A 23,845-nucleotide genomic window follows, 5' to 3' on the forward strand; every position below is an offset into this window, starting at 1 on the left:
TCCTGCCCAAGAAGATAAAGATAGGCATTAGTCAAGTCCCGCTTGTCCTGTCCTTAAATACCAGTGTACCCTTCAATTGGATTTCACAAGGTGGACATCAATCAAACATAAAGAAAAAAAGATGAACCCAAGTTAAGATCTTTCACGCACCACAGGAACTGTACCTTGATGTTCCAGGCCCTATTTCACTCTTTCTTGGCAGTTAGATGTTTTATGTTCTTTTTACATTGTTTGAACGTACATGCCAAGTGGAGACATCCAAACCAATTGGGGGTGCACAATTTCCACTCGGACAATGTAGCACTTTATTGGATGTTTTCAAAGGGACCGTAGTCAGACCAATGTGGTGTGTAAATGATGTAAGACAAGACTGCTAATACCACACCACCTTAGCAGCGCTGTACCTTCCTGCCACTAAACCTGCAGAAAATAGTTCTTCTCAGGTTTCTCTGTTTACATTTTCACACTTTGCACTATTTTCTTACACTTTATCAAGCATTTCTTACATATTCATGATTTTTAAGAGCTTATTGTTAAGTGCTCAATGTGATTTTAATATTTTGTTTACTTTGAAATTCATCCTTTCCTTTCTGCCTTGATAGCTGAGGGGATTATAATCAGAGGAAGTTACATTTTAAATATAATATATTTTCCTTATTTTCCATAGGTCATAAAAAATGTCAATAAATATCGATATCTCCCGATAAAATAATAATATTAAATAATTATTGCATATCAAAAAATCATTTTCATAGTTAAATAACAATAACAAGGCAAATTCATGTTACACAGCCGTTATTTCCTGCTACTAAACCTGCAGAAAATAGTTCTTCTCAGGTTTCTATGTTTACATTTTCACACTTTGCACTATTTTCTAACACTTTATGAAGCATTTCTTACATATTCATGATTTTTAAGAGCTTATTGTTAAGTGTTCAATGTGATTTTAATATTTTGTTTACTTTGAAATTCATCCTTAATAGCTGAGGGGATTATATTCAGAGGAAGTTACATTTTAAATATAATATATTTTCCTTATTTTCCATAGGTCATAAAAAATGTCAATAAATATCGATATCTCCCAATATAATAATAATATTAAATAATCATTGCATAACAAAAAATACTTTTCATAAGAATAACAAGGCGAATTAATGTTACACAGCCATTAATCAGAGGAAGGTTACATTTCAAATAATAATGTTTACATTTCATATACCGTATTTTCCGCACCATAAGGCGCCCTGGGTTATAAGCCGCGCCTTCAATGAACGGCATATTTCAAAACTTTGTCCACCTATAAGCCGCCCCGTGTTATAAGCCGCATCTAACTGCGCTAAAGGAATGTCAAAAAAACAGTCAGATAGGTCAGTCAAACTTTAATAATATATTAAAAACCAGCGTGATGTGGGCGCGCATGGAGTCGTATATCAACATGGACGGAGCTGCGTGAAAAAAGCCATCCGGCCTCTTCGCGTAAACTTACCTTAACCACTCGCTCATCTTTTCTTCATCCATCCATCCCTTCGAGTTAGCTTTTATGATGACGCCGGCTGGAAAGGTCTCTTTTGGCAAGGTCTTCCTTTTGAATATCACCATGGGTGGAAGTTTCTGGCCATTAGCATGGCAAGCTAGAACCACAGTGAAGGATGACTTCTCATTCCCTGTGGTGCGAATATTCACCGTACGTGCTCCCGTTGTATCCACAGTGCGGTTCACAGGAATATCAAAAGTCAGTGGAACCTCGTCCATGTTGATAATGTTCTCTGGCCGGATCTTTTTTTCAGCTATCTTGTTTTTACAATATGCACGGAAAGTAGCCAGCTTTTCTTGAAAGTCTTTAGGCAGTTGCTGTGAAATAGTAGTCCGTGTGCGGATGGAGAGATTGCGTCTTTTCATGAACCGGAAACCTGTCGCTTAGTAGGAGCCATTTTGTGGTCTTTACAGATGTAAACACACAAAGGAAATGAAACGTAATATCCGCGCCCTTCTTCTTCTTCTACGCGGGCGGGTGGTTGCTTACAGTAGAAGAAGAAGCGCTTCCTGTTCTATGGGGGCGGGTGCTTACCTTGGCGGTTGCTTGCGTAGAAGAAGAAGCACTTCCTCTTCTACGGGGAAAAAAGATGGCGGCTGTTTACCGTAGTTGCGAGACCGAAACTTTATGAAAATGAATCTTAATATTAATCCATATATAAAGCGCACCGGGTTATAAGCCGCACTGTCAGCTTTTGAGTAAATTTGTGGTTTTTAGGTGCGGCTAATAGTGCGGAAAATACGGTATGTTTCTCCTGCTCCTTATTTCACATAGGTCATTAAAAATATGAATAATAATAACAGTTTTCAGCTGTATTACCCAGCCTTATTGGAGCTTAAGAATAAAATAAAAAGTGTATCGGTTACTGAAGCTACTTTTTTTAATGTTATCAGATGTATCTGTATGACATCATTCTCTACACATCCAATTATTAACACTCAGTAAGTGCATACTTGATTATTTTCTGCACAATAAGTGTGAAAATGTTGATAAATACACTTAAGAATACCTTCTTCTTCAAGATGACCCTCTGTGTCTTGGTGTCCACATCAAGAACCAACTCAGCACAAGTTACCAGATGCTTCTTGCCAACTCGTCTCCTGCCACCACTCCTGCGTCACAGAAGAGAAAAGCATCTTGCTTATTACATGGTGATAACACTCCCAAGTGTGTGGAAGATGCCTACTGTGAGAAGGTGTGGGTGGCTGCGATGTAGATGAAGTTCTCGTAGTAGAGCTTGTTGTATTCTCTGAAGAAGTTCATGTCAGCTGTGACCTCGGAGGACCCGGCTCCTTTCACGGTGAGAGTCAGGTATGGCGGCAGTGTTGGTTCGTCACAGGCGTAGTCCAGTTCGGAGTCGGCCTTCACCTCGGTGTGCAGCTTGATGTCCACCACACCGTGCTGCCAGAACTGGATAGGAACCTGAAGGGGTTGAAAGAAAGTAATAGGTATGGGTGTCTTGGAATGGTTGACTCCACTTTAAGGCTGAAACGACGCGTCGACGTAGTCGACGTCATCGGTTACGTAAATACGTCGACGCCGTTTTTGTGCGTCGGCGCGTCGCATATTTACGTCACACTACTGTCATGGCGGAGCGCAAAGCAGACGATGCGAGCGAGGGGAAAAAAGCACGCCAAAAGTCGTCAAAAGTGTCGGAGTATTTCAATAAACGGCCTAATAATGTTGTTGTATGCACACTGTGTCGAGCGGAAATGGCCTATCATAGCAGCACAACGGCTATGAACGAACATTTGAAAAGAAAACCCCCGACAGCGTTCTTGCCATCACCATCAACAAGTCAATCGTCCGCGTGCGTATACGTTGTCATCATTACACAAAAACATGAATGTGTCATTTGTATCTGCGTTGTAAATTCATAAACTAAAGCACCGTTTGCTCTGAGAGGCGCGTTTGGCGTGCCTGTTCAGTGTTTACAAAGACGCGCTCCTCTTTAACGCTGTGGAGAGGCGGCGGCGGCGAGCAAGCGGCGAGGCGGGGCGCGCCGGGAGCGACGCCGCAAGAGACAGGGGACGACGAGCGAGCGAGGAAGAGGAGCTGAAAAGCGAGGAAAGAAAGAGAAAAGAGTTGGAAGAGAAAAGACTTTGTGTAAAATTAAAAGATTGTAAACCCGGCAAAGCCGTCTGGCGTTCAGTCTGTCGGTCCTGAAAGAACCCCACGGCACAAGACGTGTCACAAACGCTAACGTTAATTAGTTGTGCAAATACCTTTTACAACATTAACAGTTACATATACTATGTACAAACCAACAATTAACTTTCACTTTAATCATACTATCATTGTTGTGTTATTAAGCAAAATAAGCAATACTTTTACTTTTGTTGAAATGTTTACACTGTACACTTTTTTGTATTGGATGTTTAGCTTTATTTTTGCACATTTTAGCAAATAAGCAATACTTTTACTTTTGTTGAAATGTTTACACTTGTTACAGAATATTTCCGTTTTGCACTTTTTTGTATTGGATGTTTATCTTTATTTTTGCACATTTTAAAGCAAAATAAGCAATACTTTTACTTTTGAAATGCTTATACTATTCCAGAATATTAAGATTTGCACTGGATGTTTACTTTTATATTTGCACATTAAAAAGCAAATAAGCTACTTTTAATTTTGTTAAATGTTAAAAGTTTTAAATGTTTACATTGTTACAGAATATTTTGTCATGTTGTTGTCAATGTTGACTGAGTGGCCATACTTTTTTTTTGTAAATAAAAGCCATGCCTTTTGAAAAAACTGGCCTACATTTATTTTTTCATCTTCATTTTAAATAAATAAAAATAATCGGTAAAAGGAACAATAATCTATAGATTAATCGAAAAAATAATCTATAGATTAACCGATTAATCGAAAAAAATAATCTATAGATTAATCGATAGAAAAATAATCGTTAGCTGCAGCCCTACTCCACTTCCAGCCAGGCCAGTTGAGTAACTGAGGTGTGTCGGCAGGATGTTCTAAGACGGGACACATCTGGACGTGTCACTGGAGCCCCCCTGTCGGACTATCTTTAAATTGGACCCATGATACCGTAAGGATTAGGGTTGTACGGTATAGCGGTACTAGTATAGTATCGCCGTACTAATGAATCAAAAACGCTACTATACTCTGTTTGTCATGACATTTCTGGTTTTACCAGCAGAGGAGCATGTTCACACACACACAGAGTACTTACAGCAGACACAGTGTGTAGACAGAAAAGGGAGACTGGACGCATTTTGGTGTAAAAAGTAAAGATAAAGGTGAAGTTATTGTCAGAATAATTGTATAGAAGTTATAACACAACTTGTTTTCCCATGAGTTCAGGCTGCCCTGCGAGAAGACAAAAGCTGTCTTTGTCCTTATCAAGCAAAAGGCCTGCTGCTTGTAAACCTCCACTGTGTGCGATGGGATGCGACGTGGAGGTGTCGGTTTCCCTGTTCTATCGGACAGCCACAGGAAGACCTTGTCATGACCGAGAGGGAGCAGAACCTGACGCCGCTCCAGGCACCTTTTCTTTAAACTGTTTATGGCCGAGGGCGGCAGCTGTTTATGACCCCCCTCCCCTTAGAAACAGCTGCAGCCATGTAATCAGGAAATGCCCAAATAAATGAGGAGCTCTCCTCATTGAGCTAAATTGAATCCTGTCTCCGTTTGATTTCCTTTGCTTCTTGTCTTGTCCAATAGATGTCACCGGTGTTTGAACCTGACAGTTATAACACTGAAACACCCTCAGGAAGAGGTGCTTTAAGACATGGCTAGCTAGCTAACAGCTAACATCCATCCGTGGTGTTTTAGCTACTTCTAAATCACTAATCTTGGCCTCCATGTCGACAAATAAAGTATGTTTCTTACAAGTATTATTATCACTGCATATATATACAGTATATATATATATATATATATATATATATACAGTATATATATATATATATATATATATATATATATATATATATATATATATATATATATATATATATATATATATATATATATATATATATATATATATATCAGTGACGTGCGGTCACTAGAGGCAGGTGAGGCGGGGCCTCACCTGCCATCATGGAAAGAAAAAAAAAGTAAAAAGAAAAAAAAAAAATTAAATTGTTATATGTATCCAGTAGAGATGCGTGGATAGGCAATTATTTCATCCGCAACCGCATCAGAAAGTCGTCAACCATCCGCCATCCACCCGATGTAACATTTGATCAGAACCGCATCCGCCCGCACCCGCCCGTTGTTATATATCTAATATAGACGATGCAAGGCATTAGTGAGGTTATAAAGCTTTTGCCTGTTAAAGAAAGGAGACTGATCCAATGCAGCACGGACATTCGCGTGCCACGCTGTCACGGCCCAGACGCACACCAGTGTGCAATCATATGGGAGCCGCACTGAGCGCACCTCCAAGCGCGTCTCGCTGCCGGCGACGGCCGGGTATGTGCCCGACGCTCCAGCGCCATCCATTTTCAGGGCTAGTTGATTCGGCAGGTGGGTTGTTACACACTCCTTAGCGGGTTCCGACTTCCATGGCCACCGTCCTGCTATCAACCAGAGTGAGCCCCACCCCTTTCGTGAGCGCACTGCGCGCGGAGTGACCCCTGTTACGCGCCCCCGGCAACAGGGGTGGCGGGCAGGTAAACTGCGCGGGCGGAGCGCGCGGAGTGACCCCTGTTACGAGCCCCCGGCCACGGGGGTGGCGGGCAGGTAAGCTGCTTACCTGCTGCGCGTGACGCCGGCCGCGGCGAAGGCGGACGAGGCGGGGTGTCGGTGCGGTGGGCGCGGTGGTGACCCTGGACGTGCGTCGGGCCCTTCTCGCGGATCGCCTCAGCTACGGCTCCCGGTGGGGCCCTCTCGGGGGAAGGGGCCTCGGGTCCCGGACCCCGGCGAGGCGTCCCTTCTCCGCTCCGTAAAAGTGTCCATCTCTTTTTTTTTTCTTCTTCTGTTGTGGCATATGCTGCAGGTGCCTGCTCGTTTTTCGTATGTGGGTAACAACATTTAACTATGTATATATATTTACCAATTGGTTTAACTGCCACCCGCCTGAATCTATTTAAAATCTAATTTTTTTTTATTTCAACCGCCCGACCCGACCCGACCCGCGGATAAAATCTAATTTTTTTTTATTTCATCCGCCCGATCCGCGGACTCCGCGGTTGTGCCCGCAAACCACGCATCTCTAGTATCCAGTGATTATACTATAAAGTTATTTTCCGTTTAACTTCACCAGTTTTAGATTATTTTTATTCAAAATCGCTGAATTTTCACATTTGCTGTTCAAATACTGAGAAGAGACGGTGCGGTGATCAGCAGCCAGTTGAGGCACGTCACTCTGTGCCTCAACATGGATTGTGGACTCGGCTAACTGCTGGCCTGCTGTGCAGTGAGACTGTATTGCTATATGAATTATATTATACATTTCCATAGTTTAGTTAGCTGAGGTATATAATGTACAGTGTATTTTGTCAACAACTGTATGTGTGTAACGTATTTCTTGTGCTGAGCGATCATAAAACTGCTGCGAAGACGCACTGGCTGAGGCTCGCGTAATCCCGCCTCCTGGTGCCGGTTATTGCACCTCCGCCGCAGACTGCACCCCCCGACGGGAGCGCCACACCAACCAAAGCCCACACCCAAACCCTCCACGTGCAAGACCGAATCCACCCAAAAAAAGTCACTTAACAAGAAGCCAAAAAGTGCAAAAACAACATTGCTCGCGCCGGAGGAGCCGTGAACGACTGCAGGGACACAACATTAGGTACACCTGCAGACTGCAGCACGGATTTCATATTTCATTCATTCACAACTCCTCCAACACCAACACCACTGTTCCCGCACTTATAAGTAAAGGTAAGACCATAATAACGTTTTTCTTTATTAAATGTGCTTTTTTGAGTGCTACAGTTTGTATGTGTAAAGTTAAAGTTAAGTTAAAGTACCAATGATTGTCACACACACACTAGGTGTAATGAAATTTGTCCTCTGCATTTGACCCATCACCCTTGTTCACCCCCTGGGAGGTGAGGGGAGCAGCGGGCAGCAGCGGTGGCCGCGCCCGGGAATAATTGTTGGTGATTTAACCCCCAATTCCAAGCCTTGATGCTGAGTGCCAAGCAGGGAAGAATGCTGGTATGAGCTTTTAAACATAACCCGTTAACTGCTGCCAATCAAATGGTGAATAAGATACTCTTTAGGGTTCATATGTTTGTAAATCTGACTGTGATGAAGTCAGTGCCTCACCAGCCATCAACCTCACCGCACGTCACTGATATATATATATATATATATATATATATATATATATATATATATATATATATATATATATATATATATATATATATATATGTACCAAAAAGCCCTTGATGAAAGTGGATACAATTTCACCCTCACCTATGAACCCACGCCAGGAAACCAACCAAAAAAGAACAGAAAACGAAACAACATCATCTGGTACAACCCCCCATACAGCAAAAACGTCTCAACTAACATTGGCCACAAATTCCTCAGTCTGATTGACAAACACTTCCCCAAAGGCAACACCCTAAGAAAAGTATTCAACAAGAACAACATTAAACTGAGCTACAGCTGCATGAACAATATACGACAAATTATCTCAAACCACAAAAAAACTATTGCAAATGAGCCGTCGGCCCCCGGACAGAGCGACCCCAAAACCAACAAAGGCTGCAACTGCCGCAAGAAACCTGATTGCCCTCTCAACGGGGGGTGCTTACAAACATCAGTTGTTCACCAATCTAAGGTAACACGCAAGGACATTAACACATCCGACACATATGTAGGATTAACCGAGGGAGAGTTCAAAACCAGATGGAACAATCACAAGGCTTCTTTCAGGAACCAAAACCTGCGGAATACCACAGAACTCAGCAAACACATTTGGGACCTCAAAGACAATAATGTTGAATATTCAATAACATGGCAAATTCTTGCATCCAGCACACCTTACAATAGTGGTAATAAAAGATGCAACCTATGCTTGAAAGAGAAACTGTTTATTATTTACCGTCCAGACCTGTCATCCCTCAACAAGCGCAGCGAAATTGTATCAGCATGCCGCCACAGATGGAAACACCTCCTAGGTAACACATGAGCCAATCACCACGCCCCTACGCCAGCCTGTACCCACCCACTCTGTGCCCTATATAAACCATGGTATGTGAATGCTCCCATTAAAATCTCCTGATGATTGAGGGAACCCCTCATGAAACAGGCCTGTAGAGATGAAGTAGTCTTGTGATTTTTTTCCCCCACACATACACAATATTGTGACACTTTTAAACAGGACAATACTGCCATCTACTGTACATGCATATGTGACCCACCCATAATGTGTCACATTTTTGTGTTGATTTATTTATTTTATTTTGTGGTTTGAATTCGTTTTTGGAGCTGTCATTACACATTTATCAGTATTCACATTGGTCAGTAGGGGGCAGTAGGGCGTTTCTTCCCAATTGAATGCTATCACCTGCAGACCGGAAGTGTCTTGTCATTCTGATGAGCGCGACCAGTCTGTGAACAATTGAAACGTCCTGTGTGCTTTTTCCTCCTGTATAACAGGTTAGTTTTGGTGAATCAACTCACTGAATAATATCCATGTGATCTTTTTAAGTTTAAGTACACATTCTGATGGTGGAGCCTAACTCTAAAGTGTTTGTGAGTTGTAGTTTATAAATGAACACTGAAATTCAAGTATTTAGTCTTTGAGGTCCCAAATGTGTTTGCTGAGTTCTGTGGTATTTCGCAGGTTTTGGTTCCTGAAAGAAGCCTTGTGATTGTTCCATCTGGTTTTGAATTCTCCCTCGGTTAATCCTACATATGTGTCGGATGTGTTAATGTCCTTGCGTATTACCTTAGATTGAATAATGTTGAATATTCAATAACATGGCAAATTCTTGCATCCAGCACACCTTACAATAGTGGTAATAAAAGATGCAACCTATGCTTGAAAGAGAAACTGTTTATTATTTACCGTCCAGACCTGTCATCCCTCAACAAGCGCAGCGAAATTGTAACAACATGCCGCCATAGACGGAAACACCTCCTAGGTAACACATGAGCCAATCACCACGCCCCTAGGCCAGCCTGTACCCACCCACTCTGTGCCCTATATAAACCATGGTATGCGAATGCTCCCATTAAAATCTCCTGATGATTGAGGGTACCCCCCCTCATGAAACAGGCCTGTAGAGATGAAATAGTCTTGTGATTTTTTTCCCACACATACATATATATATATATATATATATATATATATATATATATATATATATAGTTACTTTGCATGCTGTCGGCCACCGGCCAAATGTTTTAAGACCAATGCGTCCCCCCCAGTCACAACGTTTGGACACCCCTGCCTTAAATGATGGGACAAAGCATTTGGCAAAGCAGCAGCGTACCTCAGAGATGTTGTGGATACGGAATGGTGGGGGCAGTTGGTCAGTGTCAGTGAAGGAGACCTGGTAGGTGGCTCCCTTAATGGTGATCTCCGTCCGGAGGAAGAAGCAATTCCCCATGGTGTCCCTTTTCGAAGAAAGATTCAATGGAACATCAGTCCATGTGTGGACGTGAATGAGAGGGTCGGGGGACAACGGTTTCTCACCTCATGTTGACGTGAAAGGACTTCGGTTTGTTGACCTCAAAGCCTCCTGACCAGGTGCAGGTGGGCGAGTCCATCAGGCGCACACACAACAACTGGTCATAGTCATTCCTGGGCCAGTGGAAGACCACGCTGGAGCCCGGCAGGGTGGAGATGTAACCCTCGGGGTTGGCAGTCCCCTAGAAGCAAATCCAGACAATGGACTTACAGTAGAACCAAAGTGTCACCTCAGAGTTGAATGTTTACAGAACCGACTTCAAGTAAAGACCGCACATGGCGGGTCATTGCTTACCTTTCCGCGGGCAAACTCCCGCTGAGCAAAGGCCAGCTTGTGTGAGGAGCTGTTGTCCAGCAAGTAGCGGGGGGCAAAGGTCACAATGTGAGTGTCTCGGTAGCGTCCCTTTCCGTTCCGCACACTGATACCTGTTCAGGTGAGGCGGTTCAGTCAGAGCGGGACTAAAGATGCTTGTGAGATGGACGTGTGTGTGTCATCAGGTCAATTGTGAAAAGGTCTTTTTATAAGTTGTAGCCTTGGCCCACATGACATAGAGACCACTCCTCCTTCTCAGGCTGCTGGCACAGAACCCGGAGGAAGTTGCTCACCATCGGAGAAAAGATCAATCTGTCACTGACAGTTTGGTTTTGTTTTAGTTTTTCCTCTGTTTGTATTTTATTTCCTGTCAGCGCTCTTATTTTCATTCCTTTTCCTGCACGTCTCCCTGAGCGCTTGTTTCCCCTCACCTGTACCTGATTGGCAGTCTGGCACACCTGGTGGCAATTGCCAATCAGGCCACTAGTTATACCTGCCTCGTCCTCCAGTCAGCGCTGGAGTATTGTTTGCTGTATCCTGTATGCTGATAGCTGTTTGCTGTAAGCCAGGGGTGCTCATTACGTCGATCGCGAGCTACCGGTCGATCTCGGAGGGTGTGTCAGTTGATCACCAGTCAGGCATTAAAAAAATTGTCCTAAAAATGAGCGATCACAAATCTTCACTATGACGTCACTTTCGTCACTTGATTGACATTCACGGCACCCGAGGGTCTTCTGAGATGACGCTGGCTGCTGCCAGCTCATTAAAATGACCGACTGGAAGGCGGGAAACACTTTATTTCAACAGACTCTGGCGCCGTACCTGTCGTCAAAACTCCAAAGACCGACTGCCCAGTTGCACAGTTGCGCTACCAAAATAAGAGTCTCAGAAAGCTGGCGTGCACAAGCTAGCAAGCTACGGAGTTTGCCGACAATGTATTTCTTGTAAAGTGTATACAAAGGAGTACGGAAGCTGGACAAATAAGATGCCAAAAACCAACCACTTTCATGTGGTATTGGACAGAAAGGAGGACTTTTTTTCTCCTCCATTCGAAAATGCGGACGTTTTTAGCACTACTGTCTGATTCTAATCAATGCAAAAGTCATCAGAATCAGGTAATACACCAACTTATATTCTTGTCTTCATGAAAGAAAGGAATCTATATGTGTTAAACATGCTTGTATTATCTTTAAACACCTTTAACTTGTTAACAATATTAACTATATGTGTTAAACATGCTTGCATTATCTTTAAACACCTTTAACTTGTTAATAATATTAACTATATGTATTAAACATGCTTGTATTATCATTAAACACCTTTAAGTTGTTAACAATATTAACTATATGTATTAAACATGCTTGCATTATCTTTAAACACCTTTAACTTGTTAACAATATTAACTATATGTATTAAACATTCTTGTATTATCATTAAACACCTTTAATTTATTAACAATATTAACTATGTGTTAAACATGATTGCAATATCATTAAACACCTTTAATTTATTAACCATATTAACTATATGTGTTAAACATGCTTGCATTATCATTAAACACCTTTAACTTATTAACAAAAACATATATTTCATAAATAAGTAAATATAAATGATATATATGAATGAGGTAGATCCCCACGACTTGATCAATTGAAAAGTAGCTCGCCTGCAGAAAAAGTGTGAGCACCCCTGGTGTAAGCTGTATGCTGATAGCTGTTTGCTGTATCCTGTATGCTGATAGCTGTTTGCAGCTTGCTGTCTTCTAGTTCCTCGTTTCCTGTTTGCTGGTTCCTGTTTCCAGTTTGCCTGTTCCTTTAACCTTGTTTGTGTTTTTGCTGAATTTTGGACATTAAATGATGTTTTCCCGCACCAAGCCTGCCATCTCTGCATCTTGGGGTTGGTCACCAGCAATACTTGACAGAATCTCCTCATTGCTAAGCTAAAAGAAGGCAGCTTAGCTACCGTCTCCTAGCTGTGGGTACAAGATCAGTCAATCTTCTTTTGTCTTAAAAAAAACTGCAGCAACACTCTCCATAACTTTGTTCCTCACTCAGAAGAGGACACGAGTGTGTGTGAAAGGTTATGTGGAGGATTTATAAAGACCTGAGATGCAAACTGTTAGAATAATTATATATACCGTATTTTCCGCACTATAAGGCGCACCTAAAAACCACAAATTTTCTCAAAAGCTGACAGTGCGCCTTATAACCCGGTGCGCTTTATATATGGATTAATATTAAGATTCATTTTCATAAAGTTTTGGTCTCGCAACTACGGTAAACAGCCGCCATCTTTTTTCCCCGTAGAAGAGGAAGTGCTTCTTCTTCTACGCAAGCAACCGCCAAGGTAAGCACCCGCCCCCATAGAACAGGAAGCGCTTCTTCTTCTACTGTAAGCAACCACCCGCCCGCGTAGAAGAAGAAAAAGCGCGCGGATATTACCGTACGTTTCATTTCCTTTGTGTGTTTACATCTGTAAAGACCACAAAATGGCTCCTACTAAGCGACAGGTTTCCGGTTCATGAAAAGACGCAATCTCTCCATCCGCACACGGATTACTATTTCACAGCAACTGCCTAAAGACTTTCAAGAAAAGCTGGCTACTTTCCGTGCATATTGTAAAAACAAGATAGCTGAAAAAAAGATCCGGCCAGAGAACATTATCAACATGGACGAGGTTCCACTGACTTTTGATATTCCTGTGAACCGCACTGTGGATACAACGGGAGCACGTACGGTGAATATTCGCACCACAGGGAATGAGAAGTCATCCTTCACTGTGGTTCTAGCTTGCCATGCTAATGGCCAGAAACTTCCACCCATGGTGATATTCAAAAGGAAGACCTTGCCAAAAGAGACCTTTCCAGCCGGCGTCATCATAAAAGCTAACTCGAAGGGATGGATGAAGAAAAGATGGTTAAGGTAAGTTTAAGTTTACGCGAAGAGGCCGGGTGGCTTTTTTCACGCAGCTCCGTCCATGTTGATATACGACTCCATGCGCGCCCACATCACGCTGGTTTTTAATATATTATTAAAGTTTGACTGACCTATCTGACTGTTTTTTTGACATTCCTTTAGCGCAGGCTTATAACACGGGGCGTCTTATAGGTGGACAAAGTTTTGAAATATGCCGTTCATTGAAGGCGCGGCTTATAACCCAGGGCGCCTTATGGTGCGGAAAATACGGTAAGTTATCACACAACTCTTATGCTTAAAGGCCGTTGCTCTAGTTATTATCTATTGTGCTCAAGCTGTACTTTTTCTTCTCGTGCAACTTGTTATCTACCTCAGCATGTGAGGAGTGGCCTCGCCGCAGATGTTTCTGTCTTTCAGCTTGCTAACAGCCAAGGATGAACCAGGACGTCAATGAAGAGAAGTCATATCAACAGCAAGCAGACAAAGCAGAGACAGGGCGAAATCACAAGGCCCCCAGCACATTTCCGTTCTGAATAATCACGTATTGTGCGTACTGAGCTGCTGGCATAATGTGTGACCCCTCCCTTTAGAAGCAGCCTCAGCCATGTAACTAGGGAACTCCCAAACTGAATAAATAGGGGAGTGCGTGGGCTGTGCCTCAGAGCGTAGGGTGAGAATGTAACTGAGTGTGCAGTTCCATGCGTTCTCCTCATGAGCAAAATTTAACCCTGTCTCTGCCTGATTCCTTGCTTTTTGTTCTGTTTAATAGATAGTTAGTTGCTTAAACCTGACACATACAATGGTCTAATAAAGGACCTTGATTTACAAACCCCTCTAGTTGCGAATATTTCAAGTTACAAACTTTTAGAGCGAGCCAATTCTGCAAACCATGGCAAAAAGCAGGGCACAACACTTTACCCTCCACGCATACTTGCCAACCCTCCTGGATTTTCCGGGAGACTCCCGAAATTCAGCGCCTCTCCCGAAAACCTCCCGGGACAGATTTTCTCCCGAAAATCTCCCGAAATTCAGGCACACAATATAAACAACGTACCTGCCCAATCAAGTTATAACTGTAGAATGCTGGAGGGCGAGTTCTTGGTTTCTTATGTGGGTTTATTGTTAGGCAGTTTCATTAACGTCCTCCCAGCGCGGCAACAACACACAACAACAGCAGTCACTTTTTGTCTACCTTAAAGCAGTTTGTCTGCCGTAAACAGCAATGTTGTGACACTCTTAAACAGGACAATACTGCCATCTAGTGCATTTGATGAAAGCACTTTTTGCGTGCCACACAGCAATGCATCATCAGAGAGGGTGTTCAGCATGGTTAGAAAAATAGTGACAGAGAATAGAACAAGGATGGACAATTCAACCCTTAACTCAACAATGAGTAGATGAGTGTTTTGTGTGTGTATATGTGTATATAAATGAACACTGAAATTCAAGTATTTCTTTTATATATATATATATATATATATATATATATATATATATATATATATATATATATATATATACAGAGGTGGGTAGTAACGCGCTACATTTACTCCGTTACATCTACTTGAGTAACTTTTGGGATAAATTGTACTTCTAAGAGTAGTTTTAATGCAACTTACTTTTACTTTTACTTGAGTATATTTATAGAGAAGAAACGCTACTTTTACTCCGCTACTTTTATCTACATTCAGCTCGCTACTCGCTACTAATTTTTATCGATCTGTTAATGCACGCTTTGTTTGTTTTGGTCTGTCAGACAGACCTTCAAAGTTCCTGCGTTACTGGTGACGTTTCACTCCGTTCCACCAATAAAATGCAGTCACTAGTGACGTTTGACTCCGTTCCACCAATCAGATGCAGTCACTGGTGACGTTGGACCAATCAAACAGAGCCAGGCGGTCACATGACCTGACTTAAACAAGTGGAAAAACTTATTGGGGTGTTACCCTTTAGTGGTCAATTGTACGGAATATATACTGTTCTGTGCAATCTACTAATACAAGTTTCAATCAATCAATCAAAAGTGTGAAGGAAAAAAGACCCTTTTTTATTTCAACCGTACATCCCGTCAAAAGCCTAAAGACTGACTGCACAGTTCCTGTCTTCACAATAAAAGTGCCGCTCCATCGCGCCTGCGCTTTCAAAATAAGAGTCTCCGAAAGCCAGCGCAAACAAGCTAGCAAGCTACGGAATTTGCCGCCAATGTATTTCTTGTAAAGTGTGTGAAAACGAATATGGAAGCTGGACAAATAAGATGCCAAAAACCAACCACTTTCATGTGGTATTAGACAGAAAGGAGGAACTTTTTTTCTCCTGCATTTGAAAACGTGGACGCTATCATCACTACTGTCTGATTACAATCAATGCAAGTCATCACAATCAGGTAATACACCAACTTATATTCTTGTCTTCATGAAAGAAAGGAATCTATATGTGTTAAACATGCATGTATATTCATTAAAACACCTTTAACATGTAAACAAAAACGGCAAAATAAATAAATATAAATGATATACTGTATATATCAATGTATGTATATATATATATATATATATATATATATATATATATATATATATATATATATATATATATATATATATATATATATATATGAGTGTGTATGTTACTCATCAGTTACTCAGTACTTGAGTAGTTTTTTCACAACATACTTTTTACTTTTACTCAAGTAAATATTTGGGTGACTACTCCTTACTTTTACTTGAGTAATAAATCTCTAAAGTAACAGTACTCTTACTTGAGTACAATTTCTGGCTACTCTACCCACCTCTGACCACGAGTCACTTCTCACTACTTCATGTCGGCCTTTTCTGTCTTTTTTCCACCTCTTGACAAGTTTTGTCCCAAAAAGACAACAGACCGGCGCGGAAAGTAGGAGGGAATCACAGTGGAGTTCAAATAAAGACTATTTGTACATTAATGGTGATCCATGAAGCAGGCTGTAAGTTTTACCTACTTTTCTGGAAAATAATGCCAAAGCAGACTTATTTCACAGCGGAGAAGACCATCTCTCGCTCAGCAGCGACTCTTTCAAGCACACACGCCCCCCCCCCCCACCCCCACCCCCGGCCCCTTCCTTCTCTCCCTCCGTCTGCTCCTTTCCCATCAGCTCCTTCTTTGCCATTGTTAATGTAAGTAGATTGTACTTTTTTAAAATGTTGGTTATTGTAGCAATATGCTTGTTAAAGTTAAGGACGATTGTATTTCTGATTGTTTGTGAGGGCACCAAAGGGACTTCTGTGTTGGCAGAGCAGCGCATACAAAGGACAGCATCTTGTTGTTGTTTTTGTAGCTAGTTAATTAAGAGATTGTGGATCTATCACCTACTTGTTATGTTTGCTTGATACACAGTACTGTATAGCACTTTATAGTGTATTAAAAGTGTACACACCTTAAGTAAAATATAGACTGGAACCAATTATTCATATTTACTTGGTTTCTTATAGAGAAATCTGCTTCACAATGCAAACTTTTTTATTTACGAACCTTGTTCAAGAAATCCTAAAATGAGTATCTACTTGGCGATAATGGAGGGTGTACTTACCAATGTTGTAGATGAGGCCAGGCCTGTTACCATGCTGGATGACCTTCACAGCCCGGACTCCACTTCCTCCATCCAGGGAGAAACCTTGGCACCAACCTGGAACGCCGTCTGGATGGATCCCCTTTCCAACCCGCATGGTACACCTGGGTTGTAGAGAGGAAGAAAGGAAATGATGAGCTTGGTTTTTGTCTCCAGGGTAGACTTTAGGCCGCAGGTGTCAAAGTCAGGGCCCGGGGGCCACACCTGGCCTGCCACATCCTTTACCTTTTCTTACTCAATGGATTTGTTATTTTCATTTTGACAGAAAAAATACATGTATTACATGCAATGTTATTCAATATTAACAAATGTGTTATTATTCATTACATTTTTTTCCTAAAATAAAAATACTCAAATATCTGATTTTTTTTACTAGACTTATTTATAACAGCATGGTATGAATTTAGGTTGGAAAGTAGATATAATAATAATGAGCTATTAGTTTCATGTTTCCTAATAATGTAACACATACAGGTAAAAGCCAGTAAATTAGAATATTTTGAAAAACTTGATTTATTTCAGTAATTGCATTCAAAAGGTGTAACTTGTACATTATATTTATTCATTGCACACAGACTGATGCATTCAAATGTTTATTTCATTTAATTTTGATGATTTGAAGTGGCAACAAATGAAAATCCAAAATTCCGTGTGTCACAAAATTAGAATATTACTTAAGGCTAATACAAAAAAGGGATTTCTAGAAATGTTGGCCAACTGAAAAGTATGAAAATGAAAAATATGAGCATGTACAATACTCAATACTTGGTTGGAGCTCCTTTTGCCTCAATTACTGCGTTAATGCGGCGTGGCATGGAGTCGATGAGTTTCTGGCACTGCTCAGGTGTTATGAGAGCCCAGGTTGCTCTGATAGTGGCCTTCAACTCTTCTGCGTTTTTGGGTCTGGCATTCTGCATCTTCCTTTTCACAATACCCCACAGATTTTCTATGGGGCTAAGGTCAGGGGAGTTGGCGGGCCAATTTAGAAGAGAAATACCATGGTCCGTAAACCAGGCACGGGTAGATTTTGCGCTGTGTGCAGGCGCCAAGTCCTGTTGGAACTTGAAATCTCCATCTCCATAGAGCAGGTCAGCAGCAGGAAGCATGAAGTGCTCTAAAACTTGCTGGTAGACGGCTGCGTTGACCCTGGATCTCAGGAAACAGAGTGGACCGACACCAGCAGATGACATGGCACCCCAAACCATCACTGATGGTGGAAACTTTACACTAGACTTCAGGCAACGTGGATCCTGTGCCTCTCCTGTCTTCCTCCAGACTCTGGGACCTCGATTTCCAAAGGAAATGCAAAATTTGCATGGTTGGGTGATGGTTTGGGGTGCCATGTCATCTGCTGGTGTCGGTCCACTCTGTTTCCTGAGATCCAGGGTCAACGCAGCCGTCTACCAGCAAGTTTTAGAGCACTTCATGCTTCCTGCTGCTGACCTGCTCTATGGAGATGGAGATTTCAAGTTCCAACAGGACTTGGCGCCTGCACACAGCGCAAAATCTACCCGTGCCTGGTTTACAGACCATGGTATTTCTGTTCTAAATTGGCCCGCCAACTCCCCTGACCTTAGCCCCATAGAAAATCTGTGGGGTATTGTGAAAAGGAAGATGCAGAATGCCAGACCCAAAAACGCAGAAGAGTTGAAGGCCACTATCAGAGCAACCTGGGCTCTCATAACACCTGAGCAGTGCCAGAAACTCATCGACTCCATGCCACGCCGCATTAACGCAGTAATTGAGGCAAAAGGAGCTCCAACCAAGTATTGAGTATTGTACATGCTCATATTTTTCATTTTCATACTTTTCAGTTGGCCAACATTTCTAAAAATCCCTTTTTTGTATTAGCCTTAAGTAATATTCTAATTTTGTGACACACGGAATTTTGGATTTTCATTTGTTGCCACTTCAAATCATCAAAATTAAATGAAATAAACATTTGAATGCATCAGTCTGTGTGCAATGAATAAATATAATGTACAAGTTACACCTTTTGAATGCAATTACTGAAATAAATCAAGTTTTTCAAAATATTCTAATTTACTGGCTTTTACCTGTATTATGTCATCACAACTTACATACTTCTTTTTTTTTTAATGTAAAATAAATATCTGATTGACTTATAATTTCAAAACAAGTTAGCCATTAAATGTGACATTGTACAAATGGCAATAGATTTTATGATTTAAAAAAAAACAAGAAAAACTGTCTGCTCAGTCACTAAAATTTTACCGTTAAAAAACATGGTACCGTTTTTGTCCTATTTATAGTAATACTCTGCAAAAACAACAACAATGGATTTTATGATTAAAAACTGGCCACTCTCGCCAGAATTTCACCGTAAAAAAACACTTTCCTATTTATAGTAATTTGCTGTAAAATAACACCGTAAATTCTACGATAGAATTCTGCTGAATGAGCTGCCGGTTGACAGATTTTCTTTTTACTGAGTACATATAAAAAAACATAAAATTATGAAATGCGTGAGCAATTGTGTAATAATATCATGAGGTGAATCTTTAACATATGTTTATTATTGTCATTTAGTCCTTAAATAAAATACTAGACAACTTGTCTTTTAGTAGTAAATAAACAAACAAAGACTCCTAATTAGTCTATGCAGTAACATATTGTGTCATTTATACACCTATTATTTTCTACACATTATGAGGGACAAACTGTAAAAATTGATTATTCATCTACTTGTTCATTTACTGTTAATATCTGCTTATTTTCTCTTTTAACATGTTCTATCTACACTTCTGTTAAAATGTAATAATCACTTATTCTTCTCTTCTTTGATACTTGACATTAGTTTTGGATGATACCACACATTTAGGTATGGATGTGATACCAAGTAGTTACAGGATCATACATTGGTCATATTCAAAGTCCTCATGTGTCCAGGGATGTATTTACTGACTTTATAAACATAACATGAATTTTAAAAAAAGGAAAAAAGATTTTGTGACGATAAAAAATATTGATGTAATCATAGTAGTATCGACTAGATACACTATTGTACTTGGTATCATTACAGTGGTACAAACTTACATAGCCTGGTTTAGGCGCTGGTACTAACTTACATAGCCTGGTTTAGGCACTGGTACTAACTTACATAGCCTGGTTTAGGCACTGGTACTAACTTACATAGCCTGGTTTAGGCGCTGGTACTAACTTACATAGCCTGGTTTAGGCACTGGTACTAACTTACATAGCCTGGTTTAGGCACTGGTACTAACTTACATAGCCTGGTTTAGGCACTGGTACTAACTTACATAGCCTGGTTTAGGCACTGGTACTAACTTACATAGCCTGGTTTAGGCACTGGTACTAACTTACATAGCCTGGTTTAGGCACTGGTACTAACTTACATAGCCTGGTTTAGGCACTGGTACTAACTTACATAGCCTGGTTTAGGCACTGGTACTAACTTACATAGCCTGGTTTAGGCACTGATACAAATGTACATAGCCTGGTTTAGGCACTGATACTAACTTACATAGCCTGGTTTAGGCACTGGTACTAACTTACATAGCCTGGTTTAGGCACTGATACTAACTTACATAGCCTGGTTTAGGCACTGATACTAACTTACATAGCCTGGTTTAGGCACTGATACTAACTTACATAGCCTGGTTTAGGCGCTGGTACAAACTTACATAGCCTGGTTTAAACACTGGTACAAAGGTACATAGCCTGGTTTAGGCACTGATATAAACTTACATAGCCTGGTTTAGGCACTGGTACTAACTTACATAGTCTGGTTTAGGCACTGGTACTAACTTACATATACTGGTTTAGGCACTGATACAAACGTACATAGCCGGCTGTTCCTTGTCGGTGTAGCAGAAGAGTAACGGGCTGAGACTTCGGGCCAATTCATGCTCATCAAACTGGCCTGCTGCATCCACTTTGCCGTTGTCTTGTCTGAAGATTAAGGGAAGGCCTGAAAAGATAGACCAGGGTTTTAATAAATGACCAAGTCCGGTTCCAAAGGGCGTTGGGTCCAACCTGTCTTGTTGATCAGCCAGTAGGGGGCAGAGATCAGGATCTTCAGCGCCCCCTGGGCCCGCAGAATGATGCGAATGGTGAGGCAGAGCAGACGCTTGTTGGTGTCGTACAGCCTCATTCGGACCACATAGTTCTGGGTTCCCGGAGGAATGAGCAGCTCTTTGCACAGCGGGAAGTTCTCAAACAGCACACCTGAATAGGGACGCAAAATTACGGGAAGATTCAAAGTTGGAAACTTTCCACGGGAATAAACATTGAATGCAACATGCTAGATCTTGCAGCATGATTATTAGCTACAACAACCTGATTTCATGCAATTTAGTTTAATTTCAACCCTTCACTGTGCATTCCTCCATCACATGCCCAGATAATTGCCAGCATGCTACACACTACAGCAGGGCTATTGAGGCCACACTAGTATTTGAGCGCCCTGCGATGAGGTGGCGACTTGTCCAGGGTGTACCCCGTCTTCCGCCCGATTGTAGCTGAGATAGGCTCCAGCGCCCCCCCGCGTCCTCAAAAGGGAATAAGCGGTAGAAAATGGATGGATGGAGGTTGAACTAACATTTGTATTTGTGTATTTTCAAATTTCCCAAATTCCATCCATCCATCCATCTTCTTCCGCTTATCCGAGGTCGGGTCGCGGGGGCAGCAGCCTAAGCAGGGAAGCCCAGACTTCCCTCTCCCCAGCCACTTCGTCCAGCTCCTCCCGGGGGATCCCGAGGCGTTCCCAGGCCAGCCGGGAGACATAGTCTTCCCAACGTGTCCTGGGTCTTCCCCATGGCCTCCTACCGGTCGGACGTGCCCTAAACACCTCCCGAGGGAGGCGCTCGGGTGGCATCCTGACCAGATGCCCGAACCACCTCATCTGGCTCCTCTCCATGTGGAGGAGCAGCGGCTTTACTTTGAGCTCCCCCCGGATGGCAGAGCTTCTCATCCTATCTCTAAGGGAGAGACCCGCCACCCGGCGGAGGAAACTCATTTGGGCCGCTTGTACCCGTGATCTTGTCCTTTCGGTCATAACCCAAAGCTCATGACCATAGGTGAGGATGGGAACGTAGATCGACCGGTAAATTGAGAGCTTTGCCTTCCGGCTCAGCTCCTTCTTCACCACAACGGATCGATACAGCGTCCGCATTACTGAAGACGCCGCACCGATCCGCCTGTCGATCTCACCATCCACTCTTCCCTCACTCGTGAACAAGACTCCGAGGTACTTGAACTCCTCCACTTGGGGCAAGATCTCCTCCCCAACCCGGAGATGGCACTCCACCCTTTTCCGGGCGAGAACCATGGACTCGGACTTGGAGGTGCTGATTCTCATCCCAGTCGCTTCACACTCAGCTGCGACTCGAAGACTTCTATGGAAATGCAAGAACCGAGACTCAGATTTCCCTTGCCCGGACGCGGGTCACCGGGGCCCCCCTCCGGAGCCAGGCCCGGAGTTGGGGCACGATGGCGAGCGCCTGGTGGCCGGGCCTGTCCCCATGGGGCCCGGCCGGGCACAGCCCGAAGAGGCAACGTGGGTCCCCCCTCCAATGGGCTCACCACCCATAGCAGGGGCCATAGAGGTCGGGTGCAATGTGAGCTGGGCGGTAGCCGAAGGCAGGGCACTTGGCGGTCCGATCCTCGGCTACAGAAGCTAGCTCTTGGGACGTGGAACGTCACCTCGCTGGGGGACCCCCTTAACACGCTTCAAAACTCACCGAACTGAACACACACATCAGGACTGGCACAAATTGCGATCTAATAAAAAAACCTAACCCCAAATTTAAAAATTGCGCTCTAGAGCAATTTTTGAATAAAACGGAGAAAAAACTGCTCCTCGGAAGAAAAAAATGACAAAACTGCCTGTAACTCCCACTGGGAAGGTCGGAGAGACATGAAACAAAAACCTCTCCGTAGGTCTCACTTAGACCTACATTTCATAAATTGACAACCCCCAGCAAAAATCAACAGGAAGTTTGCTATTCCCCCTTCAAAACACATTTTTTGTAAAAACCGGTCACCTTCCTTCAAAAACGAACTCCTCTGAGCGCGTTTGTCGTTTCGCCTTCAAACTAACACAGGAGAGACATTGAACCCTTGTGATTACAATGACAATTATTACAATTTTTTCTAACTGCTCCGGTTTTGATTTTATGACCCTTCAAAGACCCGCTGCGCTGATGCTGCTGCGCTGCTGTTTTTTTAAGATGGCTGCTTAAAAGCAGGAAGCACCGACGTGCCCACACAATGCAGACAAGGTAGGTACACTAGACAAAAGTCTTGGGACACTTCAGACTAAAAGTAGACAAAAGTATTGGGACACTTAGGACTAGCACCTGCCAAATACGCGGGCCCGACCAATGCTGCTTGCAGCTTTAATATAGCTTGTTACTGTATGACTGTAGACTACTCCAGCAGACTAGCTGTTCCTGTACTTGTTCAATGATTTTGGGGCCAATATCTCTAGCTAGCTAGGTTTATGTACCACCACAGTCTCATAATGAACCCAAAGTATTTCTCCGTTAGCCGTGATGCTAATTTTCTCCATGTTGATTCCCATTCATTTATGCTAACAACGTTAGCGATCCGAATTGACCTTTTTTGTGATGTGTAAAGTTCAACTAAATGAAAAGGTGTAGTTTCCTCTGCCTTCTGTTCTGCTAGCCATTCTGTTGTCATACAAGAATGTAGCTTATAGTTTGATTTAGCATGCTGATTGACTGTTCATTTATTCATCTAGACTATTTCTATTCATTTGTCCATCAGTCAAATATTGTTAAAGATTGTTTAGCTGACTATTTATATCTGTGTGTGGCATTGCATTAGTCTTTTACAAGAATAAATCAATACA

The 23,845-nt window shown here is 42.2% G+C and overlaps 1 protein-coding gene across 4 annotated transcripts in view; it reads right to left on the minus strand.

The window, feature by feature from the left end:
• vps13d (vacuolar protein sorting 13 homolog D) overlaps positions 1 to 23,845 on the minus strand; it is a 231,646-nt gene that overhangs the window by 54,356 nt on the left and 153,445 nt on the right. For all 4 annotated transcript variants that reach the window (XM_061973410.2, XM_061973417.2, XM_061973395.2 and 1 more), the window contains 9 exons: positions 21,007 to 21,198; positions 20,815 to 20,941; positions 16,951 to 17,093; positions 10,453 to 10,583; positions 10,164 to 10,339; positions 9,961 to 10,084; positions 2,721 to 2,956; positions 2,544 to 2,646; positions 1 to 2 (listed from right to left, as the gene is read on the minus strand). The exon at positions 1 to 2 is cut by the window's left edge and continues 156 nt beyond it. In XM_061973410.2, the coding sequence (XP_061829394.2) occupies positions 1 to 2; positions 2,544 to 2,646; positions 2,721 to 2,956; positions 9,961 to 10,084; positions 10,164 to 10,339; positions 10,453 to 10,583; positions 16,951 to 17,093; positions 20,815 to 20,941; positions 21,007 to 21,198 (1,234 nt within the window). The remainder of the gene's footprint in view (positions 3 to 2,543; positions 2,647 to 2,720; positions 2,957 to 9,960; positions 10,085 to 10,163; positions 10,340 to 10,452; positions 10,584 to 16,950; positions 17,094 to 20,814; positions 20,942 to 21,006; positions 21,199 to 23,845) is intronic.

This window comes from Nerophis lumbriciformis, linkage group LG01 (genome assembly GCF_033978685.3).
Source record: "Nerophis lumbriciformis linkage group LG01, RoL_Nlum_v2.1, whole genome shotgun sequence".
In the NCBI taxonomy this organism is placed as follows: domain Eukaryota; kingdom Metazoa; phylum Chordata; class Actinopteri; order Syngnathiformes; family Syngnathidae; genus Nerophis; species Nerophis lumbriciformis.